Source organism: Poeciliopsis prolifica, unplaced genomic scaffold (genome assembly GCF_027474105.1).
Source record: "Poeciliopsis prolifica strain line A6 unplaced genomic scaffold, Auburn_PproV2 SCAFFOLD008, whole genome shotgun sequence".
In the NCBI taxonomy this organism is placed as follows: Eukaryota; Metazoa; Chordata; class Actinopteri; order Cyprinodontiformes; family Poeciliidae; genus Poeciliopsis; species Poeciliopsis prolifica.
The window spans coordinates 10,951,003-10,978,280 of NW_026562383.1; the positions used below are offsets into that span (position 1 = coordinate 10,951,003).

General features: G+C 36.4%; 1 protein-coding gene across 2 annotated transcripts in view; it reads right to left on the minus strand.

Annotated features, from left to right (window-relative positions):
- The window catches only part of LOC129361819 (ephrin type-B receptor 1-B), a 166,819-nt gene that overhangs the window by 100,201 nt on the left and 39,340 nt on the right, over positions 1–27,278 (minus strand). For both annotated transcript variants that reach the window (XM_055032944.1, XM_055032943.1), the window contains exon 2: positions 10,040–10,104. In XM_055032944.1, the coding sequence (XP_054888919.1) occupies positions 10,040–10,104 (65 nt within the window). The remainder of the gene's footprint in view (positions 1–10,039; positions 10,105–27,278) is intronic.

The following is a 27,278-nucleotide window of genomic DNA, read 5'->3' on the forward strand; positions in this document are numbered from 1 at the left end:
ATAAAACCTCATTTTAGGAGTGCTCTTTTGATAGGAAAAAGAAAGATGGAAAAAGTGACACACACACTTAAAATTCATAAGGACAAGGTCTTGGAAGGACAGGGGATTAAAGGTGGACATGAAAAGAGATAAGAATTGAACTCTTTTTGCCCCTGCTTCTCAGTTTTTCCAAAGCTCTCTGCTGACAGTAATCAAAAGCCAGATCGCTGTCTTTTCTATAAAGGCTGGTTTAAATCTCTGTGACTTATGAGAATATTTGCATTTCAACCTTCAGGTCTCTTCCCTGAAGTCGATGTTACATAAAACAATATCCGGTCCACTTTCGTACAGTGACCGGCGCTTCATTCCCTCAGCTTCCCTCAAAAACTTTTGAGATCCATGCACATAGTCTCTCATAAATTCACTTACACATGCACACACGCACTCACACAAAGCCAGACTGCAGCTTCTAAAATATGCAGTGGCATGATTGCTATTATCATTTCTGATCAGCTGTGTTATTGAATGAATGCTGCTGTCAGGGCTGTTGCATGGGAATGATTATTTTGCGGGGCATCTGAGACCTAGTTACGCCTGGCTGAATGTGATGGATGGGGAGGAAATGGTGATGTCTGAAACACTCCAGGTCCTGCCAGATCCAAGCCACTCTATAATTACAGTCACACAGTTTGTCGGAGCCCAAGTAGAGTTCTGCCCATCTGGCTGGATGCAGAAAAATGAGTCTTATGAAAGCTCTCCCTCCCTGATCACACCCAAAATATCATTAACATGTTTAAAGAAGGCTGACTTTATATTGAGACTTAAAGAAAAGCACTGCAAATCATTTTGTGTGCATGTTTTTTTTGTTTTTATCAAGATCCAAATGTGTATATACTGTAAAAGATGCACAGTTGTGTTTTTACTTTAAGGCAAATATTTTTGCTCAATTACCTGACAGCAAAAAAACACTGAAATTGTAAAAAAAAACAGCAACTGACACACTCTTACGCCACCCAAGTTTGATAAGATTATTAATCATTGCACTTGACCCATCTTCTTGAAAGCAGCCTTCTTTAAAGCCCACCTATTTCAATGACATTGAATGATTTGATTTGATTTGAGAAAACAGTTAATAATCACAATCCTCAAAGACTGGCTTGCATTCTGTTTTCACTAAAATTGCAGACTGAAGGAAGTAAATTGGAGATTTAATTATTTAATTATCACTACAAGCAGAATTCAGACACAAGTGGGTGGTGGAGTGCAAACAAAGATGTTTGATGTGGAAACAGAGACACAAACAAATTAAATTTAATTATTGATTTAAATACAACATAATTAGGACAGATTAATGAATATACCTCAACCGAAAAAAAAAAAAAAAAAAGTCTGTGTGGGGGAAGATTAAGCAAGAATGAAAGGTTTACTTCTATTTGAGCCAACTACAGAGGGCATCTAAAAATGCAGCTCCAGTGGGCACAATGGCAGACACACAATTACTCCTGTGGAAAGAAGCCAAAGACATCACAGAGCTACTCCCACATACTCCTCCAAATTCATACCAAATTAAGATGAGATTATTTTTTGCCAAAGCTATCACTTTGTTCTTTTATTTACTTCTTGACAAAAAAAAATGCTCTTTTATCTCCACCCATCCAAGATAATTCTCCAGTGTCAAATAAGAAATGGGTATCATGCAGGAAGGAAATCAATAATAGAAGCAGCCATATGTTCCTTTGGATATTTCATTTTAAAAAGGGAAAATGAAAAGCAGCAAAAACTGGGAAAAAAAATATAATGAGTTTGATAAGGTCTGCAGTAAGCATATTCCATTTTTGTCTGTAAAAACATAAGTATGATGAATGTTATGTAAGAAACAATATCTGGAGTAATAATGATACAAATCTTGGAATGCACAGTAAAATTGAATGGTGACTGGATTCAACCTGTCCTTATCAGTAATCAGTCGGTTGGATATCCAGTGCGTTATGTAACACAAATTAGTGCTAATGGTTTGGGCTAAAAATAACATTTATTTAAAGAGAAGTTGGTTCTGCAGGAGAAGAGATTTGTTTTGAGTATAAATTAAGTGGTTAAAAGTGAGGTCAGAGAAAAAGCAAAAGGAGCAAGTATTTTCTGCAAATACAACTTTTCTATGGAAACGTGATTGTATACAATTAAACTGCGACTTGACAGCGAGAAATAAGGTAATATATATGTGCTATTGTTTTAATATATCAGCCAAAGACAATCCAAAAATAAAAGGCAATTCATAAATAACAATTGAAATATTTATTTTTTGACAGAGGAACTGGTTAAGACAGCTTTTTTCTTTAATCGGTATAAATGTCATTTATGGACTGACTTTCAGATTTAATCTAACCTCAACACACCTTAAAATATGTGTATGTTTAATGTGTAGGATGTAATCTTGTGTGAAGGGTGTAATCTGCTATTTCGTATGCAAGTCATCATAGGAACTGGTTAGTAAGAAACATGAAATTTCTTATGATGGTCTCTGGGAGAGCGCTGCAGAGTGGAAACATGAATCTAAAGCTATGAAACCCACTCAAAAAAAAAAAAATCTAATGATTTTTATTTTTAATATGAGGAGGATGCAGCTGGTATAAAAAATTAGGAATGCAACATTGCCACAGATTCAGTATCTGCATACCTCACCCAGACCAATCTACTTTTTGCAATGAAAAACAGAAAGAATACAAGTTGAAGTGAACACAACCATGCAGAGGAAAAAGAACCCACATCAGGGATTTGTTGTCATAACATTCTAATAGTCACGCTGCGTAAATGTGTCTGAGTATGAGTTCAGATCAAATTCAGCTGTCTGGCTATGCTCCTCAATCACACATGCATATCAAGGAGGTAGAAGAAAACAGGTCCCCCATTGCTACACCAATCTGATATCTGTGTCGCTATCAGAACAAAGATGCACGGACCTTCTTTCATTCCAAATGTGATTCATCTCTGAAGATTTTGAAAAAAGTTTAATGTCTGGTTAAACTAATTCACATTCATGTGAGAAGCTACCATCAGAGAACATGCATTTTTGCATGCATTGAGGTCTGCATGCACATCCTGAAATCCCTCTTCTTACCTGATCTCTGCAAGCCGCGCCACTATGACTCACTGTCATTTATCTCCTCTCATTGCATTTCAGCTCATTCTCCACAAGTTCAGAGTTCACTCCCATCCTGGGCTCTAGCTTCCTCTCAGTCCTTCTTTGTCTCTTTGTTACCCATGTTTCATTTTTGACCCTTATTACCTACATTAAATCAGTCCCTTCTTTACGCTCACTCTCCATTTTCTCGTTTGCATTTTCCTCAATTTACTCTTGCCTATGGTATTTTTTTTTTCTACTTTGAGCCACTGCTCATATAGCAGATGTACAACAGCGAATCAGAAAAAAAAAAACACTATCAAATGATCACTTAAAACCCATACTTACATAGAATAAGTCAGAAGCCTTACTTGTCTTTAAAATCAGTACAGCAGATTCAATCATTTGAAAGAAGACTAAAGGCTAACACAATCAGTGTTGACAGTCAAGATAGATGACAGATTTTACTTCAGTAACAATCCTAGGCGGATGGCTTTAATTTTTACATTTGCTTAAAGTGTTATTTCAAGTTATTTTGAAAGAACACTTTCAAAATAAGTGAAATGAAGATCTGCAGTTCAACTACACATTTTTTAAATCCCATTAAGGCTGCCATGGTGTCATGTATTTCTTTTTTCTCCAGCTGTTTCTGATTTATTAGATTTCCAATCAATCAGCTCCTTCTTCTTGTCACGCTGTCTTCTACACGTTTTCATTTTCCTCAGTTTACATTATTCTTCTGCATTCCTTTCCGCCCCCTAGAGTCCCTGTCTTTCACGGTATGAATAATTGAGGCATATTGAGTTTGACCAGCAGATGGTAAGATGGGTGTTATGGATTTGTCCATGCTCTTTAGCAGGGTTCAGCTGCTGAGTGACACTTGTCCTGCTTGGGTCCACAGTAGCTCTGGGGAAGCATGGGCCACAGTGGGGGCAGATAGGCAGGACACACCCACTAATGCATCTCCTCTAAAAGCATATGCAGGTGAAAATCAATGACAACACTTACAGAATTTGTGTCTGAGGACAGACAAGCCCACATGTGAAAACACAAGTGGAAGTACTTAAAATTATTTCTCAGTGCACTCCTGCCAAATAAATAAGTTTCGATGACTACTTTTACTAAATTGACCAATTCATTTTATTTTACAATTAAAATGTTAGCCAATGCCATGAATACTACTTTATAGGTACTATAGTTATTGCCTCCTATCTGCTTTTTTCAAAGGCATAGCAAGTATATGCATCTATACTTTTATTTTACCCATACGCTGCTAGTTGTGATAGATTTCTTGGAATACATTCCTAAAAGATGGCATTTGCATTCAAGGGTGTGACTTTCAAGCAATCACCCAAAGTGTTTTTGAGACATTTCACCTGCTCATTATTAACCTGTTAAAAGTCATCTATATATGGGCTTCCTTTGCGGAAAATACAAAAAATGGCAGTCTGACAATAAAAATGGCCTGATCATTCGGAGCAAACAAGATGATCTAAACATAGACTAATTACAGCCTACGCTGATTGCAAGCCGTCAATGCTTGTTCTAAGAGGGTGTTTAATAAAGGCAGTGGTTATATAACTGTTATTTAATAAATACATGCAGAAAAATGTTAAGCTGGTTGTTTATAATTAAGTAGTTTCATAATTTGCCATGGGAGCGGTATAAGGTAATCCAGCTTAGCAGGTACTTACAAAAATTAAACGTTATGGTATAACAGTTAAATAACCTCTGCTATGTTTTTTGTATCTGACCAAATAGTTTACATTTGTTTGTCATGCCTAAGTGTCCAATACCCCAAAATCATCTTCTTCCTTTTATTTGCCCTCCAAACTGTCTATAATTCAAGTAACCTGCTGCATTTCTCTCTGCTAAACAGCACTGCTTGCGGTTTCACTGTCATTGCCACCCTCTGACTGCTTAACCTTCGAAAGCTCCTGCCCCAAAGGCTCTCATCTCAGCTCTGTGACCTACCAGAGTCAGAACAGTTAGCGCAAGCTTTCCTCCACACTGACATCACTGTATGTTGCTGTCTAGACACCTGTATTTTAGGGTTTCCTTTAAATTGGCTTGGTCTTATAACCTCTTCTTTTGCATTTTTGCAACCTTTCTCTAAATGTTTCCACACCTTGAAATTTCCTCCAATGTCTGTTTCCTGTTTCTTGGATTTTGCTTCTTACTCCATACTGTTTCCTCTCTCTTTTCTCCCTCTGTCTCATCAACCCCCTCCGAGTGAAATTTATTCACTCGGAGCTGTTCACCCTTTCTGACTAAACTTTATCAAATTAGTTAGAACTTAAAAAAAGGAAAAACTTAAAAAAACAAATACAGACTTTGTCATTCATTTATTTTTCTTTTATATTGTTATTAGAGAAGAAAATAAAGGATGGGACAGTTATCCTTCTGAATCAGAATCACATGTATAAAGCAGATGTTTTGTGGTTAAAAAAAATGTGAATTTCCTCTGTCTCCTCCAGTTTGCATCCATTTTCTACACTATAAAATTTCCTCCCTGGATGGTAGTACTGTATCACCTCGACGTGTCATCTTTCTTATTGTCCTTTCAGCAAAGTGTCTGTGTTTATGTTTTGCACACACGACAACAAGATTATGGTGAAAACTCAAGCAGGAAATTAGATAACAAAAGTAGGATAAGCTAAAATCCCAAGCATCCTTGTATTCAATTTTTCAGTAATCTGATTTGTTTTGCCACTTCTTACCATGTTCTGTATCAGTGCTGACAAATATTATCTAACAGTGACTTATGAGAGGAACTTCAATTGCCACCTTCATCGAGCTAAGTTACGAGGCTGTTTAACAACCCCCTCTCCCACCGCAATGGCATCTGCAAAAAGCTTACAGCACAGGGATGTGGATATGGGGATCAGTGATAATCTTTGCTCTCCTAGCCTGGGAAAACTGATTATTTTAAAAATAATAATAATATTATAATAATTATTATAAATAATTATTGAAAACAAAAATAAATAAATGACATGAAAATATGGTATAAGCCTAAAGAAGTAGATGGAATGAATTAGTATTAAATCTCTAAAATGTATCATTGCATTTCTCTTAAGTTCAGATTTCTAAAACGAGTTCAATTATAAAAACTAATTTCAATAGCTTAACTTTTAACAGTTGCTACCCTGCATTTTAAATGTCTGCAACAACATTTTAAAGTTATAGCAGACTAAAATTATAAAGCTTTTAATTTTATTTTTGCAAATAAAATAAAATTAAATAGGAGCTGAAACCCCAGATTATAGTCTGGGGTTTCTTGGAGAGCTCAAATGCTGACGGTGACTTAAATAAAAGCTTCAGATATCTTCAGATAATCTTATTGAGATTTCAACAGTGGAACTTACAAATTGGATGTTCTGTATATTGTTAAGTCTTTTACTGGGTCTCGAAGCCTCATTCACTGTCAGGTCACTCAGCTGGGTAGTGAAGCCTGTAGCAGTTTAGTGTAAACATGACATCTGAGGTGTAGGAGAATTTACAAAATGCTTCAACTCTCATCACTTGACTTGATTTACAGCACCCTGCAAAAGCATTCACATCTCTTGAACTTCTTCTCATTTTTATCATGTTTGCAGTTTTATCACGAGCTTTAAATAATTTCATAAAGATCTAATGTGATTGACCAATGCAAACTAGAGTGTCATTTTGAAGTATTCTAATTTCTGTCTTAATAGACATAAATAAGACATTTTTCTGTCTTATTTTAAATAAGACAGAAAAATCTATAACGATTATCACTGAAGTAATCTAAAATTCACTAAAGTAAAACTAAATAGAAACTGACCAATGAAAATCAGACATTGTTTTTTTAAATGGGATTTAACAAAATTGTGAAAAAAAAAAATAAATTATTAAAAAAAACTAATAAAGCAAGTGTGTGTAATGGGTGCACAAGAAAGATTAGAGAAAATAATTATATCTTGATAGTTGTAATAGGATAATTTAGATCTCATTCATGTAGCTGAATTTGGTGTTGCTTTGTCAATAAATCACATACATTGAAGTCTGGGACTAAAGCTTGATAAAATGTTTGAAGATGTAAGGGAATATTAATAATGAAAGTGGGTTACATAAATAAAGTTTAAGAATTTATACAAGAAGGTGTTGAAACAGACATTAATAATATATTTATTTCCCTAACAAGTAAGACAATACAAAGTCTCACATTTTAATGTCTTTCAACTAGATTTTTTAAAATAAATAATTAATAAAAAATCTTTTTCTGTAACAGCACCATAAAAACAGGTTTTTGATGTGAATCCATTTTTCTTGACATGTTTCTTTTAAACAATTAACCTTGCAAGAATTATAAGCTTTATAATTCCAACAAAACTAGACACAAACAAGACTGAAAACCTCAGAAAAGTCTCATTTACTGTGAGGAAAAGCACTCTTAGGAAGCCGCTGTGAGTGCAAGCCATTCATGTCTCCTTTGTCATGTGGTTGCACAACAAGGTCAGAGGACATTTTCCATTCTGAGACTCCATATTTTATTAATCATACAGCTAAGCGAATGGCAGAGGGTGAGAAGCAGCGTGACAGAAAAGCAAGAAAGGGTGGACATTTTACTATAAAGGTGAGACGGAAAGAAAAGTAAAGGACAAAGGAGAGTGAAGCCCCCACAGAGCGGGAAATAGTTCATGCCATAGAAACAAAACAGTAGGAAAAATGAAACAGAAATGCTTATAATAAAGGCACATAATATTATTGTTGTTTGAGCACATGTGTTTCTGCCCCTGGGGCTATCTGCCTTTTCTGCAGATGCTAACACATAAGAGTGCAATTGCATATTGCCAGCCCATTATATACATTTGCACAGCTAACCCTGATGTCCTCCTGTTTTCACATCTGGAATTAATCACACCACATCTGTGGTCCTTCAAAACTACCTTCAGCTCTGTGCAACAAAAATGGACTGACTACAACACTTCCTACAAACTCTTACAGGAAAACGTAAAGAATAAATTATAGTAAACTGAGACATACAAAGACATGCATACACAGTGATTATATATTTAATTTGGTATGTTAGTTTGTGTATGAAATGCATTTGCAAGGTTCACCAGCTGCAACAAAATTACACCTGGCTTTGCCTCATATTCATGTTTGAATATTACATCCAGCAGTTGTTCTGAGGTGAAGTTTAAGAATATGGAGCCAGTTGTCCTTCATTATCATATGCTCCATAGCCACTGCTGCAGTCAGTGTTACTCTTACTCTAAATTAACACAAATTTTATGCTTGTAATGACTGTTAGTACATTTACGAGTGCAACTGTATATTTGAGTTCAACATCCCAACTAACTTGTGCATGATCATGCAGTACTTTGCAAACTTACACTAAGCTGCACAGAAAAGGACTGTGCTATTCTCAGACTCTTCTGCTTTTGAAGCGGCACAAGTGTATTCTCCCTACAGCAGGTCTTAACCTTTGCAACAGCTTAAAGAAAACCTGTGCTCAAAAAAGACAAAAGGCTCGGTGTGCCTGGAAGCTTGGTGAACTGAACAGACTTCAGAGAAAAAGGCCTGTGCTCAGTAGGTGTCAGTAAAGACTCATCTGGATATAAGGTATTTAACCATGGCAGTACTACAAAAATCAATGGCAACATTTGTGTTCTTTCATTACATGTGAGCTGAAAGTGATGAGGCCTTGTAACTGGAGCCAACAAAATGATTAATAAAATAAAATAATAATAACAAAAAACATTTGCAAAAGCTTAGCACACAGTCACAATTATGATATCTCTCTTAATTGTAAACAACAATAAGCAGCAGCATGTAATAGTTCAACAATCATACAAGTGCTTTACATAGCAAAAAACACTAAATTACAAAGTTAAGTTATCTTCCATAAAAAGAGTGGTTCCTAATTAAATGCAAAAAATTAATGAAAGAGTCAGGCTCAAGATCCCTTGAATAATAAAAATAAAAGCTGACACTCTGCATAATTATAGCTATGAGATGTGTCAGGGGTCACTGCCCACATAAACGTAAAGCTACACACACATGCATTGTTATTTTCTGAATCAAGTTGTATTAGTACTCCTTGAGGACACAAACAATAATGCTAAAAATCTGGGCAGCCACAGTAGTCAGCCTTTAAACAAAGTCAAAGCTCTGTTCATCTGCTTTAGCACCAATAAAGGGTCTCTTTACACGGATATAAAATGCTTCATAAAGACCCAAAGAACCAGAAAATGCAGGAAACAGTCATTGTCTATCCTGAATAGTTCCTGTAATTTAAACCAATGTTGGGCCACGGAGCTTTTCATTGGGGTTTTGAATTGCATTAGAGAAAACTGGGTTTAAAAAGTCTCTTAAGGTCCATTAGTGTAATAGTTCAGCAGTCTGTTTAACCGTTGATTTAGTTAATAAAAACAAACCAAAAAAATGAATACTGTTTTCATTCTGGGTATGTTTCCCTTTTTCAGTCATCTTTAGTCCATTCACATCAACTAAAATACTTAAATTTTGAAAAAAAAAAGTTCAATTTAAATCTTTAAACCCCAGAGCATATCCATCGTCAAAGCTCCTCCTCCCAGTTTCACTCTAATACCTCCACTCCACTGCATAAATGTATCATTACAGTATCATTATGGCAACAGTATCCCCCAGCTTCCATTAACAGGGACTTAGGTACTGTGTGCTGTGGCTTACATAGACCCATTATATTATTAAGTCATTATAAACCAGGACACAGAGAAAATTATGCCTTTAATGGGAGCTACATTGGGAACTACTTAGGTTTATGCCCCCAACCCACCTACTTTTGTGCCTATTTTCCTGTGCCTGTGGATCTGAGTGCCCACGGTGTTAAGTTACGTATCAGACTATCAAGTTACTTCACCCTGAACAAAAGGTAGTTATATATCAAACCTTTACTCCAAATAAGCTAAGTGTAGTCAGCTGCCTTCTTACCCCAGAGTTAGGATATGCCGTCCAGCCCAGTTCTGCTGTGGCCACCCGAGTGTCCATCAAAGTTTCTGCAGCAAAGACAGAAAAATGGAGAGAAAAACAGTAGTTAGCCTCAAAAACCTATTTTTAGTACCCCTCAACGGAGATGACTTGAATTCAAGGCCCAGTGATCACTTGACACTATCATCTATGAACAGAGCAGAGACGAAACCCCACAGTGATTCATCCATCTCTGCCTCACTTCTGTTAAGACAAGAAACATGGAAACAAATCCTTGGCACTTTGCTGGGAGGGATGCCTGAGAGCTTCTGTCATGCTGTTAAATGCTCAGCTTTGTATTGTGTTCTCTATGTGAGCACAACAACAATATGCATATCCCGCCTTTGTTTGCATGCACATGCATGCATGTATTTGAGTGATTTGCAGTCACTTCTGGTGAAGTGGGTGGATTTTATTTGTACTTTTGGGTGGGAAAAGGCTGTACAGCTTTGCACACCATTAATCTAGGGAAAAATCACTTCTAAAATGCAGACAAAGTATTACATCCCTGTTCTGGAAAATGCTCACCAATTCAGTAGGTCAGAGGTTCACGCTTTCAACTGAGTGAGATGAAAGCATATCAATTTCCTAGCTCTTTGGTGAAACTTAAACAGACATTTCACATTTCACAGACATTTCAATCGATTCAACATTTCCCCCCCCCCCCAAAAAAAATACAAAAGTTATACAAAAAAAAAAAAAGTATTTTAGACATCAAATCTCTTGCGTAAAAGCAATGCTCACTATGACATGTTTATACAGAAAAAAGAAAAACTAAGACTGGCAGCTGGCACAAAGAAACCAATCTTACCAGTTTTTATCAGTCTGATAAGACTGATAAAAAAGGCTGTACAGCTTTTTTCTGATAAGACTGATAAAAACTGGTAAGACAATAAGAGAATCAAAGCTATGTTGCCATTTTAAAGGAAGACTTCCCCTGTAACAGACTGTTTATTCCATGCTCTAAATGATTCACCTCATAAACTGAAGGAACATTTCACATTTTAAATGCTTCATGCCAGAACATGCCCCTGATTGTGTTTATTTCCCAAACAGATAAAACTCATTTGCTGAAGGAGGAATGGTGTGTCTGGGTGATGCTCTGTAGCAGATAAGAAAGGTGCTTCGGGAATTTTCAGAGGAATTGTTTTTGCCTTGGACACCTTCCACTGCCTCAGCAATGGTTGTCCAATCCAAACAAGGATCGCAGTCTGATGAAATCCTCCCTCTTAAATTTTAAATAAGACAATCCAACTTTCTTTACTTCACACATAGCCATTTGACTTGTTTTGATTTTTATTTATTGTGCATTTACTTTTTGCCTCAAACCAAATAACATAAGAGGGGGAATTAGGGAGGTCTCAACCTGATCAAGATCGGAAATTGGGTCAAATCACATGGTTTCAGACTTGGTTGGAATCTGGGATCACATCCCGATCATGGATTATTTCAAAGTATCTACAATTACGTAGTGGACTGTCTACTGTCTAGTGGACTGCCTACAGTTTTATGCCCAGCACATTGCATAAAATTAAGCAAAAATGGCATCAGCATCAAGTTGGAACACAGTTGCCATTTTTGCAACATTGTAAGTATATTTGGGGAGGTTATAAATCTAGACACATACTCTGGTTTATTGGAAACATTGTGGAAAAATGGGAAAGCAATGACTGCAGTTGCAGCAGGCAAGTGAGAGGTGCCGTGAGCCCCTCCCATATCAGAAACAGTTTGCAAGCGCGTCATGCAGCAGCCTGCAGTAGAGCACAGAGAGTACCCAGTCCATTCTGCTTCCCCATTGCAATAGAATCACACATGCACAAAGCCGCCGGTGAGTCCACTCTGGATTAAATACAATGTAAATGTAGTTTATCATGTTGCCCAATGTATTTTTATTTTTTTAATCTTTTATCAAAACTGACACACCCAAAATACTCAAAACTTGATTTGCACAGTCTTAAGTTTTATATTAAATGATAAATAAGGTGGATGAAATAAAAAAGAAAATAAGGAACATCCTAGACCACTTAATTTTATTTATTTTATTTATTAAAGACCTTTACAAATCTCTTCTGAAGTATTAGCTTTTTTGTAGGACTGTTTTAGAATTGGTATTATTTAAAGAAATAACAATCTACCTATCCATCGCTCTCCCATGCTGTGACATGCTTTCAGACTGTGAGAGGAAGCCAAAGCACCTAGAGAGAACTCACACACGCATAGGCTGAGCATTCAAGCCACATGCTAAAAGACCCCAGGCTGGGATTTGCACCTGGAGCCTTCTTTCTGTAAGATAAGAGTGCTGGCAACACATACATAGTGACTATCAAAAAGTATTGTTTACATGAAAAATGGAAGGAGAGACTGGCAATAAAATACTTTTAACACTGTTTTTAATTTTAGTTTCTCAAACAAAAATCCTCATGGTAAGGTCAGCGCATCATAAAAATTGTGTGATTGGAAATCAGTCACTGATGTTGCCAATAAAATCTAGATTAAAAGACACTGTCAAAGAAAAAAAAACATTTTAATGTAAATTTGCCCCACTTACATGTAGATGAAGTCCACATGCATTAACTAGTTAGGTAAGATACATCAGATACACATTAAAATACTATTATATGCAACAATAGAACGCAGACTAATTCATAAGTAGACTTTACCTGCAGCAGTCAAGACTGTGAGCAATTTTCTGTGTATACCTACCGGGACAGTCTTGTTCACACTGAGCTTTTTGTCTCAGTGTTTCAATTTCCTTAAAATCAGCCTTTTGCTGTCTAGTTTTCACAGTCAGCCCGCTCCAGCCTGCCTGTTTTTAAGACTTGTTGTCAGCTGGGGAGATAGGACCATGAAACAGCTCCCTGTGCCAGAGAGCATACTGGGGACTGCCAGCCCTTTCTCAGGGGAAATCACAGAAGCTTTAGTCTAATCACACGGACACTTGGTAGGCCATTTTCCATTTCCTTTAAAACACAGAAGAAAGGGGGGACGAAGTAAAAAAACAATCTGGGTAGGGGACAAAAAAGGTCAGAGGCCTCATGGGAAGGCCGGATGAGCACTGTCACCTGATCTAATGTCCACCATTAGCAGAATATCAAAGTAGCACATGAGTAAATGGAGTGTACTAAGTGGTGATTAGCAATGAGGTTTGACTCAAGCAGCGGTCATGCCACATCTCTAACACCTGTCCACAGGCATAGGGGATTTGAAAAATGTCCATTGTATGTGTTTTAAATCAGCTGTCTTGTTCATCTTTTTTTTTTTTTTTTTGTGAAGTGAATGTGAACACTAACAAAATCAATGTAATTTAATCGAGCATGCATACTATAAATAATTACTGTTTTAAATACAGTAATATTATTTTAAGTATTTGTCAATAATATTTTTTAGTAAACATTTTTCTGCGTTGTATTATTCTTCTTATTATGTGCACAAAGGCAATCTAAATAGCACATATTTTTTATCCGGTGATGAATAACTATTTTGAAAAGCAAGACATGCAGCTCAAAGTTATACCTTCAAGTATTGTGTGTGTATATATATATATATATATATATATATATATATATATATATATATATATATATATATATATATATAATATATATATAATATATATATATATATATACTAAAAGCAAGTAAACAAGAACTTGCTTGAAAAACACCTAAGGCTGGGTTTGAATCCCAGCCTTAGGTGTTTCTGCATGGAGTTTGAATGTTCTGTCTGTGTATGCATGAGTTCTCACAGCTTCCTCACACAGTCCAGAAACACATCTGTCAGGTTACTTGATTTCTCTAAGTTGTCCTTATGTATGAGTGAATATATGTCCTGTGAGTCTCTGTGTTGCCCTACAAGGGACAGGGAATCCAGTGTGTACCCCGCCTCTTGTCTGGTGGAGATAAGCACCAGCCCCCGCAACTCTGCAAGAATAAAAGGAGAATCTACAATAGATGGAATAAGGAATGTTACATTATGTCTCTTCATTAATATGCTGTGGCAATAAGAAAACTAAAGAGTGTGAATTAGAAAACATTTAGGAAAGCATATTCAGTCTATGACTCAGCGAGAATTAGGAATGGGAAAGTTTTGGTTTTAAAATTTGTATATATCTATTAGGATTAGGGTCCTAGAATTATTTTTGTATGATTGCTCTGCAACAAAATAAGCAGTTCCTAAAATTTGTGATTCCCACTTGTTTTCAGCAGTCAGTTTAAAGATTATAATTATACAGCCAAGGCCAGCAATTCTGAGTGAGACTTCTAACTAAAAACAGTATCTCATTAAGCATGAGAAAGCAGACAAAATAGAACTCCATTTGTAAGAACAAATTCATTTTAGGTCTTGAACAATTAGCAACAATTTGCAGTTTAAACTAAGTAATTTTTATGTTGTTAATTTATAAATAATTTGGTGGAAAAGGTGAAATAAAACTTTTGCAGTCCCCAGTGTTTCAGGACTTTTTCTCTTTTGTTTATACACTGCTGTGTCAGCGCTATCGGCAAGCACTAGTATATTAAACACAGACAAATCCACTAGCAGTTCAAACTGTGGGAAAACTGCATGCATTAAAAGCCTAATGTTGACTATGTAAATACTGCTCATAAATTCAAAAGAAAAGCAACAGCTCATTGGTCTCAGTGCAAAAGATGTATTATAGCAACATCATAGGCATATTATTTACTCAACGGATGTTAGGGATTCTTTAGCCAAAGGCATCTTCAAAATACACCAAATTATTTTACTCAAAACTCAGAAGTCACAATCAGAGAGAGAAGCCAGGGCCTATAACCCCAGAGAGCGCTGCTCCTTCTTATTAGCAGCAAGTGATAGATCGATACCCAATGGTGAGCTGTTTCCACAGATAGAGAGAGGGGGGCATAGAGAGAAAGAGGAAAAGAAATGAAAGTAAGGGAGAGACTACATTAAACATTGATGGGGCTCTGTGTTACAGATCAATAAGGAAACAGCTTTCTACACGCAATTACACGTCAGCAAGCAGTCGCGTGATACATCACATGAACTTCCATCATTACATATTACAAGCACTAGTCCAAAGAATATTTCTATGGATAAAAAACAACAGATGGAATGGATTATAGAACTCTTGAACCTTATTAAGCTACTATGCATATGCCTAATAATTAGTAAAAAGTCAAAATAGCTACATGTCTGTATAAATCCCTCCTTTGTGACCAAGTCTGTATGATTGCATGGTTTCTGGTCGATAGAACATGTGCTGAAGCCCTTTCCGAAGCCTTCCTTACTCCTTAATCAATACACCAAAGTATTCTCTTAGGATTTCAATTCCCTTTCCATCTTTTCCATTCATCTATCCTTTAACCGCCTTCCTCTGTGTCGCCCTGCCCAAGGTTGCTGGTATATTTTGTAATTCAATGAGACAATCATGTCCAGATGCTAGAGGGTGAATGAGCAGGAAAAGGCCTTCTCTTTGTTATTGTAGCAAGAAAATGAAAGATCTCAGCCCCAAAGATAACTTTATTTAGGTAGGGTTTATCTCTTGATGTGAATGCGAACAGGATGGTAGGACGGAAAAAAAAAACAGAACCCCCAAAAATGATGACAGACAGAAAGAAAGGAAGATGGAGATGAAATACCACAGGAGAAATCAGCAGGACTGAAATGAGCACTTAACAATGATGAAACCCCAGGGTAGCCTGCTGAGCATGGAATCTTAATATGGGGCGGCTGACAAACAAACAAGAGAGAAGTGCTGCATTTTCCAAACTAATCAGCCGTCCACTCAGGGGATTTATGAATATAAAAGCAATTTTTTTTGACAGACTGGAGTATTTTTGGATCAAAGCAAGGAAATGTTTTGAGCACAGCAAGACTACCTGTACAACCAGCCAGAACTATACGTTAAGGAGTCCATTTCAAAACTTCACAACCTATTTTCTCTATGTACAAGGCTCTTCTTTTGATGTAAGAAATGAAGCCATTATTGAGTTGACCTATTGTGTTCCAAGAGACAGCTAATACAGACTTGTAGTGAGATTAGCCAATAACAATCTCCCATACTAATCAATTGGCCACTTTGAGAATTGAGGAATATAAAAGATCGGTTGAGCTTATTTGAAAACTCATGGTAATAAAGCGCCCCACTATTATTTGTCAAGTGAAGCCTGTCATGCTATCCAACAGTGGACTCACAACCTTACTTCAACCTTTGAAGTAAGGTTGTGTTAGTATTATCCCTGCATATAAAGTAGAGTGCTTTAAACTTGAGGACAAGGATCCAAACTATGACCTATGTATAAAACTATTTTTTGTGAAGTATGAAAGAAATAGCTCTTGGTTTTTACCTGTTGTGTTGATTGAGATGACTTTGGTTTAGCTATCCAATAAAACTGGGTAAAAAAAGTGTGAACGTGAACCAGATATCATGTAAGGTCTGTGAGCTGGATGTAGTATAGATTAGTTTTGATAACTATTAACGTTTTCATTGCTTAACACTCCTTGGTGGTAATGTGAATAGAGACACCATCTTATTGAATCACCATGTTCAATAAAGAAGACAGTCCTCACACATGGATGTGAGACGTGTTGCTTTATCCGTCTTACTGAAGGGCTTTTTGCTTTAAATAGAAAAAAGCAGAACATTCACCAGGAATATGTCAAAAGAAATGTGTTATTTCAATCTCTCCCTAAAGACACACATGACAATGTGTCTGATTTGAAAATTGGACAGAAAATAATCTGCCATCCCCTGAGACATTAGCTCAAAGTGATGACACACAAGACTTGCTTTGCCGAGACACAGACAGGATTTAAATGAGCTGGTTTGCAAATTACAGATCGCACAAACAGATATATTAATGGAGTCTGGGGCTTGCAGTTGCTGAGTGAAAATAACATTTCCAGCATGAAAGTAGATGTGGTCAGTGTGAGTCATAAAAGGAAAACATGAGATAATAGAACATACAGAGAAGTAAAGCCAGAAAGGGTAAAGTGAAATCACAGGCAGATGTTAGAGAGAATACGGTGTAAGGACAATTAATATACATACACTATCAGCAAAACCTAATGAAATTATTCTATAATCACAGCAAGGTCACATTATCTTGGCCTCACACATCTGGGCTACTATGTCGCATAAAATGTAGGTATCAACCTTGCACCCAGAAGATCTTTTCCATGATTAGCAGTTTGTAATTGAGTTATTGTAAAATGGAAGGAGAAAGTACAACAGTCCTCCTAAACAATAACTGCAAATACATCCCCCTCCAAAAAATTTTATACATAGAATGCTAGTGGCCAGCCACTCTTCCAAGTATTGGCAACTTGCAGGGACAGCACTTTTGTACTTTAACTTTACGACTTTATATACACCCCTCTATCTTTCACTATCTTTTTCTGGTGCTCCTGTTCCTTCGTTCGCTCCTCTTCCCATGCCTTGGTCAGAGGAGAGAGGTTAGGCACATCATTTGCATTCATTAACATTACATTAGCAGACAGAGTGATCTTTAGAAACCAGGCTGCAGGAGAGTGTCATCTTTAATTCATCATAACCCCACCGCCCACTCACTCACCCGCTTTCTCTTTACCTTCTTTTTCTTCCTTCTATCCATCTCCCCTCTGCTGTACTCCCCCCACCCCTTATCCCAGGGCATCTCTACTTGAATCTATCTTCTGCTTTATATTCATCATGGTTTTTGCCTTATCTTTCATGATTATTTTTGAGGTCTCAACATAATGACAAGTGGTGTTCTTCACCCCCCCTTGTAAATATGACGATCCGATCAGGCTTTTTCTGACTGACATCAATTCCCAGTTGTCTATGAGGACTGATCTGCTGATTTAGATTTTTCTCATATGGACTTAAAAAATTACAGAGAAAATAATACCATAACCTCTTCTTTTATTAAAGCAATTGCAAGATTACCTCTATTTAGGTGTCAATCAAAATATGTATTTCTAACTTTCATTCTATCTCTTCTTTGTGATAAGATCTCAAAGAATGATAGCATCAGTCAATTTTAGATTAACTCATTAACCAATAACGTGCATCTCTCGTAAGAACAAAAATTACACTAAAGTACTACCAAAGTAACATTTTTAGTGATTTCTTCTATGGAACAATGTAGCTCCTACGGAGTAACATACAGAAGCACTGTTACTCTGAGCAATGAAATTTACAAATCTATATAAAAAAAACTCTAAGCATGCATAAAGTACAACTAATTCATCTGTTTTGAATGTCAAACTTTTTTTTTTATTAAATGAGCTATTAAAAAAGGTTAAAAAATGGTAATCTCTGTTTTCTAAATTTTGTAAAGCCAAAAACGGATCCATAAGTAAGCAGCACTGTCCTCAAAGAATCAGACTTATTATGGCTGTTATTACCTGTCTGCTTTTAAGACACCTGGCAATTTGCTGTTTTGAAACAAGGTAATTACAATCCTTATCAGGCTCCTCACTTCACATAACAGGATTTGGAGTAAGACAGACTTGTCCTCGGCAGGTCACAGGCGGCTGAACAAGATTCTGGCTGACCTTCTAATCTTTGAAGCACACTCACTCTTAGTCATATATTGTATTTCCACCTTCTTTAAGTTTCATGAGAATCAGAAACATTTTTGACTGATATTATGAAAAAAACTGTATCCAATAAATTCACCTATTTTAGAGAGGGACACTTAATCGTTTAATAAGTCTTTCCACATGTCTGAATGCGAACTGCTTGGATTTTACAGACAAGCATGTGCTTGTCACATTCTTTTTAGCTTAGCTATAGAATATCACTCAAAAATATGGAGTTTTCACTAAAGCCTCATTTGGGCAATAATGAATTGGTTTTAATACAATTTTCACAGAAAAAGAAAAGTGAAAAGAATGAAAAAATAACAGCATTTTTTTAAAAGAGTACCAATGATTAAATCCTTGCATTCCCATCATGGATGATTACGGATTATGAAATCTACATCACACAAGTATGCAATTGTACATAGGATAGAATAACTATGAATAAGGCATTATTAAGGTAAATGTAAGTAAATGGACTTATAATAAAGGTGCACAACATTGAGTTATGTATTTTCATGGCCTTAATAGTCAAAAACGAGAGTTGTATCAGGTCACAATTTTTGTCGCTATAAATTGGAATTATAGCATTTTGACAAAATCAGAAATGATTAAAGTTGATGTTTAAAATTGTCATGGCTGTTTCCATAAAGACATGAAAACTGACTTAATCTGTGTTACCCAAGAATATAAACTCTCATTTAAAAATGGCTGTTAACATTTCCAAATCTAAAATATTCCTTGGCAGACAAGAGGTTAAATTACAGCAACATGTCAGTATTGGATTTAGCCTCACTGTTACCTGCTCAAAGTGTCTCTTTCTCCCTTTCTCACAGTGTATGTAAACTGTAGACATGTTTCAACATGTATTAGCAAAAAAAAAGAAAAAAAATTGTTTTTATAGCTTCATACTCTGTGCTTTCACTGACTTCATTTTTAAACATATTGCACTGCAGTCAGTAATCAGGGCATATATACTTAAAGTACAGAAAATTCTCAGAATATGCTCTCCTGCTTTGGAAAAAGAACAAAAAGAACTGTTTAAAAATATAGTCAAACAATCATTTAATTTATCCTTTTATGTGGGGAAAATTTGTTTCATGCAAAACTTTAGTTCATTTGATAAGTTATCTCTGACTGTCATAACATCATGTCTGCCGCCTATGCACTCATTGGATGGTCCATTAAGGTTTTCACATTGGGACTATAAGACTGGCATTTAACAATTAAAGCTACAGCTAATGGTTTACCCACGGACAGTAAATGCATATTTGTTTTTGAAGCAGAAAGTGAAATGCTGAGTTAGTAAAACTATATTAGTCAGTCTAGCACTGTTCTTAATTAGTCCATAAGACTAATTAAGCACAGCGCGAAAGTAGCCATTAACAAGGTGCATATAAAAAAGCAGTTGAAATAATTTAATTTCAGAAAATTCAGTCAGCATAGTAATGTCTGTGAAGCTTACCCAGCTGCATTTTAGAGCAACAGAGTTAGAAGAAAAATTCAAAAGACTCTGCCCTTTACTGTCATGCAGCTGAACCAAGATAACCATCGTGTAATATGCTGGTCCAATATGGAGGACAGACAGAAATTAAAAGATAAAGAAACGAGACAGAGGGTAGCAAGACATGAATGTAATAGAATGAGGGGAAGAAACAAGCTGAGTGTAGTTAAAATAAAGATAGTGAATCAGATATAGAGACAGTCTTATGGGGAGTGCATCATGAAGCAGATTCTAGTGTTATCTTATCCTAGTGGATCTAACCTAAGGGATACAAATGGCTCACTTAATTTGTCAGAAATTCCACTGTTCTTCTCCTGGTACTTGCATTTAGAAGAATCATCTGTTATTTGGTGGTGATTGTAATATTAATTTCAGGTTAAATCCAATGTGGCACGGTGGAGTAGTTGTTAGCACTGTTGCCTCAAAGTAAGAAGCTTCCTGAGTCTTAATATCAGCCAGGACTTTTCAAAATAAAGTCTTCATTTTGTGAGTGTCTATAGGGACTGCTGTTTTATTCTCTAAAATAAAATATACTCTAAAACGCAGTGTAGATATACTGTCCGCTCTAAATTACTTTCAGCCGTGGACATGCATGTGTGTCTGTCTTGGGCTGTGAATAATAGCCAACTTTTCCAAGGTGTTTCCTCTTGCCCACTGGCCATAATAAATGGGCCCATTTATGACCTTGCATGGGTAAGGAGTGAATAGAAAGAGCACAATTATCACCTCAACATGCACCTAACAGAACCAGACATGAGGGAACTAACAGTTGACAGAAATTTATCTAAGCACATACTAGCTATTATGTGTGTTGTCAGGACATCCAAAGCAGAACAGTTTGGCTTCGGTAAGCATCACTCCTACTGGTACCCTGTCCAAGTCTGACCTAAAACATCACATAGCATTTTATAAGAGAGAAAACTGACAACTCCACTGGCCTTGAACAGAAAATCCAAAAGTCTGCACTTTAATCCCCAAGAGTAGTTTATTTTTTTTTCCTTTGTGTTTTCAAAGTTTCTCGTCAAGAACAGGGGATGTACAAGTAAAAAAAAAAAATATAATAATAATAATAACCTGGGCTGTATTCAGGGGAGAGAGACAGAAACTGGATAGCTAAATCCAAGCTCATTAAATGGTGTTGTTAACCATGTTTGGATGCATCACAAAATTGACTTGTGTCTTCTGAATAATCCCCCTCTTTTGACATCAAGGAAAACAGACAGTAGTGCAAAGTAAAGAGTTAGAGAGAGCTAGAACCTTGAGGCTTTATCAGAGTGCTTCCTCTCCATCTCATTTGTGACGGTAAAAGAACGACCTTCAGCCACCTTGAACCCATTGGAGCAGAATTTCAATAAAACTCAAATTATCACCCGGGCCCATGGGGCTTGGGTAAAGCACTGAGCCTGAATTGACTGCAGATATAAGACAATTTAACAGTCATATGGAGGTGTGAGTGACTCAATCGCATGCCATACTTCTGTTTCTCCCCAAGAGGGTTATCTCAGCGGTAAGAGGCAGTTACTGTACCCTGTCGGGAGAGAATGCCACTGGGATGGATCGCTGATTGTTTTCCGACTGTGTGTGTATGCGTGTGTGTTTTCGGTGTGCAATTGGAAAAGTGTTATTCAATTTGGTAGTGTTCTCCCCATGACTGACATAGTGTAATCGATGCATTAGTTGTGTAGTTTCCTCAACAGGTAATACAGTGACTAAGTCGGTATAAATGACAGAAGATGCATGGTGAGATTACGCAATCTTAACAAGTGAGGTTCTCTTTGGGGATCTTGTTAGTGTATCTCTAACATATACAGATTTCCAAAATGAACACACACGCTGACATACATGCTGTCCAAAAAACAAAACGACTGGCAATGGTCACTGCAAACAACTTCAGGTTGATACCACATTTCACTCTTCCCTCTTTTCTTTGTTATTTATAGAGATAAAACCAGTATCTTCACCAATGCCTCCAAGCAAACACAATGCTTTTCATTAAAAGTGATATACTTCCTCGCTGCTTATCCTCGCATTCAGTGGAAGTCTATATATTTTGGGCGATGGGCTTTTGTTTTCCCTCCAGGGCATTACTTGAGCCTGTCAGGGAATACGAAATGGAAAACAGTCCGGAGGCTACAAGAAAAACTTTCAGCAGAGGATCTTAACCTTACAGGATGAGTCGAACAGAGTGTGATGATATTCTCTGAAAGGAGTCTATAAAAATAGGAATGATGAGAAAGAGGGAGGGAAAGACAGGTACTTTTTGCTGAAGGGAGTACAAGTGGGAGACCTTTTTGGAAATCTCTCATCTCATAGTAGCAAACAGTAAATGCCCTCTCGTCACTTTTCTTTCCAGTTAAGGATGACTCTGTGGTGAGAGTAAAATGAAGAAAAAAGTGTATTCTGTGAGCTCCACAAGACAGGTTTTTGTTTACGAATTTGTTTTCTTTCATCTGATGCTACCACTGCTCATGTTCGCCTCCAACAGACTGTTGTTATAAGGGATTGTTAATTCTAAAAGAGATAGATGAAAACAGAGGGACTGATATGAGAGTGGGGCTCTACTATCTTAAAACAATTTAATTTGAATAAAAAATAATAAAAATAAAAAACTCCTGGGATGGATGCAAGTAGAACATCATTAACCAACTATTTTTACAAAGGGTGTAATGGTTTACAAAAATTAAAGTTTGGCATGGTTTTGGATAAAACAATAGAAAGTAACCACTATGGAACTAAAAGAATTGTTTTCTTTTTTGGTTAGCTGGTTGGTTGGTTGGTTGGTTGGATAAGCAAAATAAGGCTGTATTTGATTTTTTTTTTTTTTTTGTATTTTTTTTTTTAGTAAATGCATGTACCAAACAAAAAAAAAAGGATTTTGGTTTAAAACACATTTAATTTTGCACCACATGCATTACTGAGTTACTAAGAAAGAAACCAGTGGTTATCCACATGGGATACTGAGGTAAATATATTTTCTAATAAAGATCTGTCCAAGATTGTAGCATCAAGGAAACATTTTCTTCAAAAGAAGAAAATATATCGTCATTTATAGCCTATCAACTTTTATCAGAATCTTATTCTAAAAATTCAGAACTAGTCTTTCTTTTTCAAGTTAATTCATTGTAAAATTACTCTCATAGCCATAACCCATAACTCAGTAAAACACTTGGCTCATCTGGAAAGCCAAATGTCAGTCTCCCTGTGGCAAAACAGACTGTATCTTGTGTGTTGGAAATGAGTGTTATTTTATGCATGTGTTGCGCACACACAAAAGCTTGGAAAGGCTAAATCTAAACTCATATCATCTGACATCCAGGATGCCTTGGTGCTTGAGCTTTGGCCCACAACAGAGCTGAAATGTCACAGCTGTCCAGTTGCACAACTGGTGAATGCAAACATCAGCCAATGATGGCTTCTTGAGCTCCTGCTGTATCGTTACTAGCTGTCATTTTTTATCACAACATCCATTAACACCTCAAATATTTTTTTTCTCTTCTTAAATCCTGTCATTTTGGATCCCTCAAGCTGTCTGCTGATTGCTACTGTAATGGAGACATGAGAGGATCAAAGGGTGAGCCTCTTGATGCAGTAGGACAGCCTGTGGTTACGCTCTCAGTTGAAGTTCTTCCTTCCAGAAGAAAGAAAAGAGCTTCCAGGCAACTCTTTACTCTGCGTCGGCCAGATGAAGCTATTTGCAGTTATGATGTGAGCTCTGCTCCAGGAGTCAAAGTGTGATGCTTGCTACAACAGTTACAGCTTAAGAACCGAAGCACCTTGTTAAAAATGCAGTGCCAAGAAACCCATTTAAAAGCTGTCCTATTTCTTTTCATGAAGAAGAAACACTTGCACAATGGTCACTTTGCACATTCAGAAACAGTCTCATGTAAAAGTGCAAATGTAAATACAAAAGTTTTCCACAGAAGTGCACTGCTCCAATATCATAAATTATTTGCCCAGTCCTGTTTCCCTTGGTTAGAAAATGTGAAGTTGTGCAGTGGTGCTGTGAATTTTTTGCTGAAAGAAATAAAACTCTTTAAGGCTCAATTTGGTGGCAGAAGGCATGAACTGGAATGATGTTTTCTCAGAATTATCTTGTGCAAAAATACAACATATTCACAGTATTATAGCACTTGCACAATTAAAACAAAAACCATGACCTAATGTACTTCACAGAGATTTTTTTTCTTCACCTCTGCCACAGATATATAACATATTGAATTATCTATGTATAATAATTTTGTCTATAACATTCATGTATTGTTATTTTTATTTTATTACAATAACAAAATTAGAATGCACCCACTAAATTAAGTACTGGTTTTCAACTTCTTATTTCACACACCATATTGTTATTATGTTTATTCTCATGGCAAGCTATTTTGTAATGAAGTAATTCTGAGGACTTTAGCTAAAATATGACGGCTGTATTTTAATGAAAAATATTGTTTCATTTATAGAGCAACAATTTTACCAAGTTGATATTAACTGGCTACTTATTCTCCAGAGGAAACTCGTGTGCAGTCCGATGCTCAACAGATTCTGCTTTCAAACTATACTTTTAAAGCACTGTTACCTTAAAAAGAGCAAGTAGTGCTGTTACTTTAATTTCTACATTTGAGAGACAAAAGCTGAAGTTGTATTTTGCTGGTGGCCATCATTCATACAACAGTGGGACAGGCAGCTACGCATTACAGTGCATTCTTTCAATATTTTTAATATTTTTGGAGGTCCATGTTGGATATACAGTGTAGTTTACAAGACTCCAACAAGAAAATTCAGAGGTCATTGATCAGTCACAAATGCACTGAACCATATAGCTGTCAAGCACATAAAAAAAAAAAAAAACTAATGCTTGCAGGTATAAATTATTTATTAACAGTTCTTATGCACAAGTTCCTGTGGTATATCTATTTGTTGACATATTTCTTTAAAGTTTGAAAACAGATGAAGGGAAATCCATTGATAGCACCTTATAGTAAAAATAGACACCACAACAAATTGCTCATTTCACTGGTTTGACAACTTGCAACAAGAACCTACTCTCCTTAAGTGTGACCTCATATTCAGCTCCAAGCCCCAACATTGTGTTTCTTACAGGTGAAAAAAGGCCTCTTTACTGCAGCATTTTTAGTAGCATCTCATTAAAAGGTGTTAAATTAAAGGAACAGCATGGTGGAAAATATTTGTGGTTTTAAAACCAGAACTGACCTTGATCTACCTTGACACCATTGACTGCCCAATGCGCCTGGGCACCTAGGTGCATTGGATACACTTAATGTTCCTGTGATAGATACACTTAATGATGACTACACTTAATGTTTCTGTGCTTCAATACATAAATAACCAACCAAATAAAAGATATCCAACTGACTCTATCTATTCTTAGCAGATTCCGAGTTTATTATGCCAAAACGAGAATGATATTGATCCAAAGAAGAAGAGGTGACTGTTGCTCTTCCAGTCATCACTGTAGGTGCCTAACATTGAATTGGAAAAAGCACACAGTTCCTTTACAAATATTTGGTAGAGCAGAGAGGCTCTGTGTTGTGTGTTTAGTAATGTTTAATACAGTTTTGGTGCTTTTTTTATCCAATTAACATGTTACCATTGATTATTACAAAATAAATGTCAAAAAATTAATTTGTTGCTGATATCAACAACATAAAAAAGAAAACTAAAAGAATACTCAGTGACAAAGAGTAATTTAGGCTGTAGTATGTAGAAGATGATGGTTCAGACAAGAAAAATATTTCACTCCACAATATTCCAAAAGACAATTTTCAAAATGTTTGCCAGTACCCATTTTAGAAAAGGCTTTTGTTGTTTTGTTGAGGCTTAAATGTGTGCTGAGCAAATGTGAATGCAATTTTATAAAGTGTTTGTTATCCACGCATGTCGAGTTATTAATGTATATGTGTGCTAGAACGACTTCCAAGGAGCTTGTACGCTCAACTCTTTTGGTTTTCTTCTTTCCCAAGGGTGTTTTTAGACACTGTGTCCCCTGGCACCTCCCTTCACATAATGAGGCTGACAAACCGAACAGGGGCAGACAAACAATAGCGAGAAAACTCTGAGGCGATGGAGAAATGAATACTGCAACTTGCTACATTTGAAAGATGGGTAGGTGGCTAGAGCTGCAGAGACTGCAGTTACCAGGAATAAAGCTGGAAATATAGAACTGTTTTTATTTATTATCTGTACTTTCCTGCTATGTTCTGTTACTTCTTTGCCATTTTTTCCCCTTTGAACACAGGTTTTCTTAGTCATAAACTTTGTAAAGACTAGAACACTAAAAGTAAATAAAGAACACCATTTTATTTTCCCTATATTCCTTTGTTTCTTTTTTTGACTCAATTTTGTGTCTGTCCGTCTCCAAAATTCTCTCTCCCCAGGTGTACTGGTCGCTGGGATGAGATGATGACCAGAGACACAATATCTGCTGTCTCTAATGGGGACATTATGCAGAAAGATGGGAGAAATGTTCACACCAGCCTCATAAATCACACACTCCTGTAGGGACGCTTACTGCAAGATGTCAATGTTATAATAACCCTGCAATGCCTACATATACCCCAAAAAGGGAAAACCAACGACTTAACTCATTTGAAGACATGCAAACAAATATCGGCAATTGCAGAGTCAGACATGCAAGCACAGACTAGTGCACCCAACAATAGTTCACAGTGACTTGCAAAACTATCCACACCCCATTATGTCAAAGTTTTCTACATAACGTCATGTTAATCAAAAACTTTGAGGTATTTTATTTGGATTGTATAGATTTATGAGCTATACTAACACAAAGTGACACATGTTTTTAAAGTTCAAAGAAAATATGTGGTATTTTTTGCAAATAAAGTATGTGTAAGTGAAGCAAATTTACATAGTCTTTTTGTTCATGCTGACCACTAAAGCACTTTACATTACTGCCACATTCACCCAGCCCCACACACATTCATACACCCAAACTTAGATCCAACATGTGGCAGAAGAAAGCCAGTATTGAACTTACAAATTTTGGGCCGCAAGATAACTACTCTGTTGTCAAATCAAAAAGAAATTCTGTGTTGAAAAAAAGTCATACGTCTCATTTGAAACTTGTGACAAGCCATGGTGACGCATGGAAAACATTTTTAACTTTTTATTATTATTTTTTGC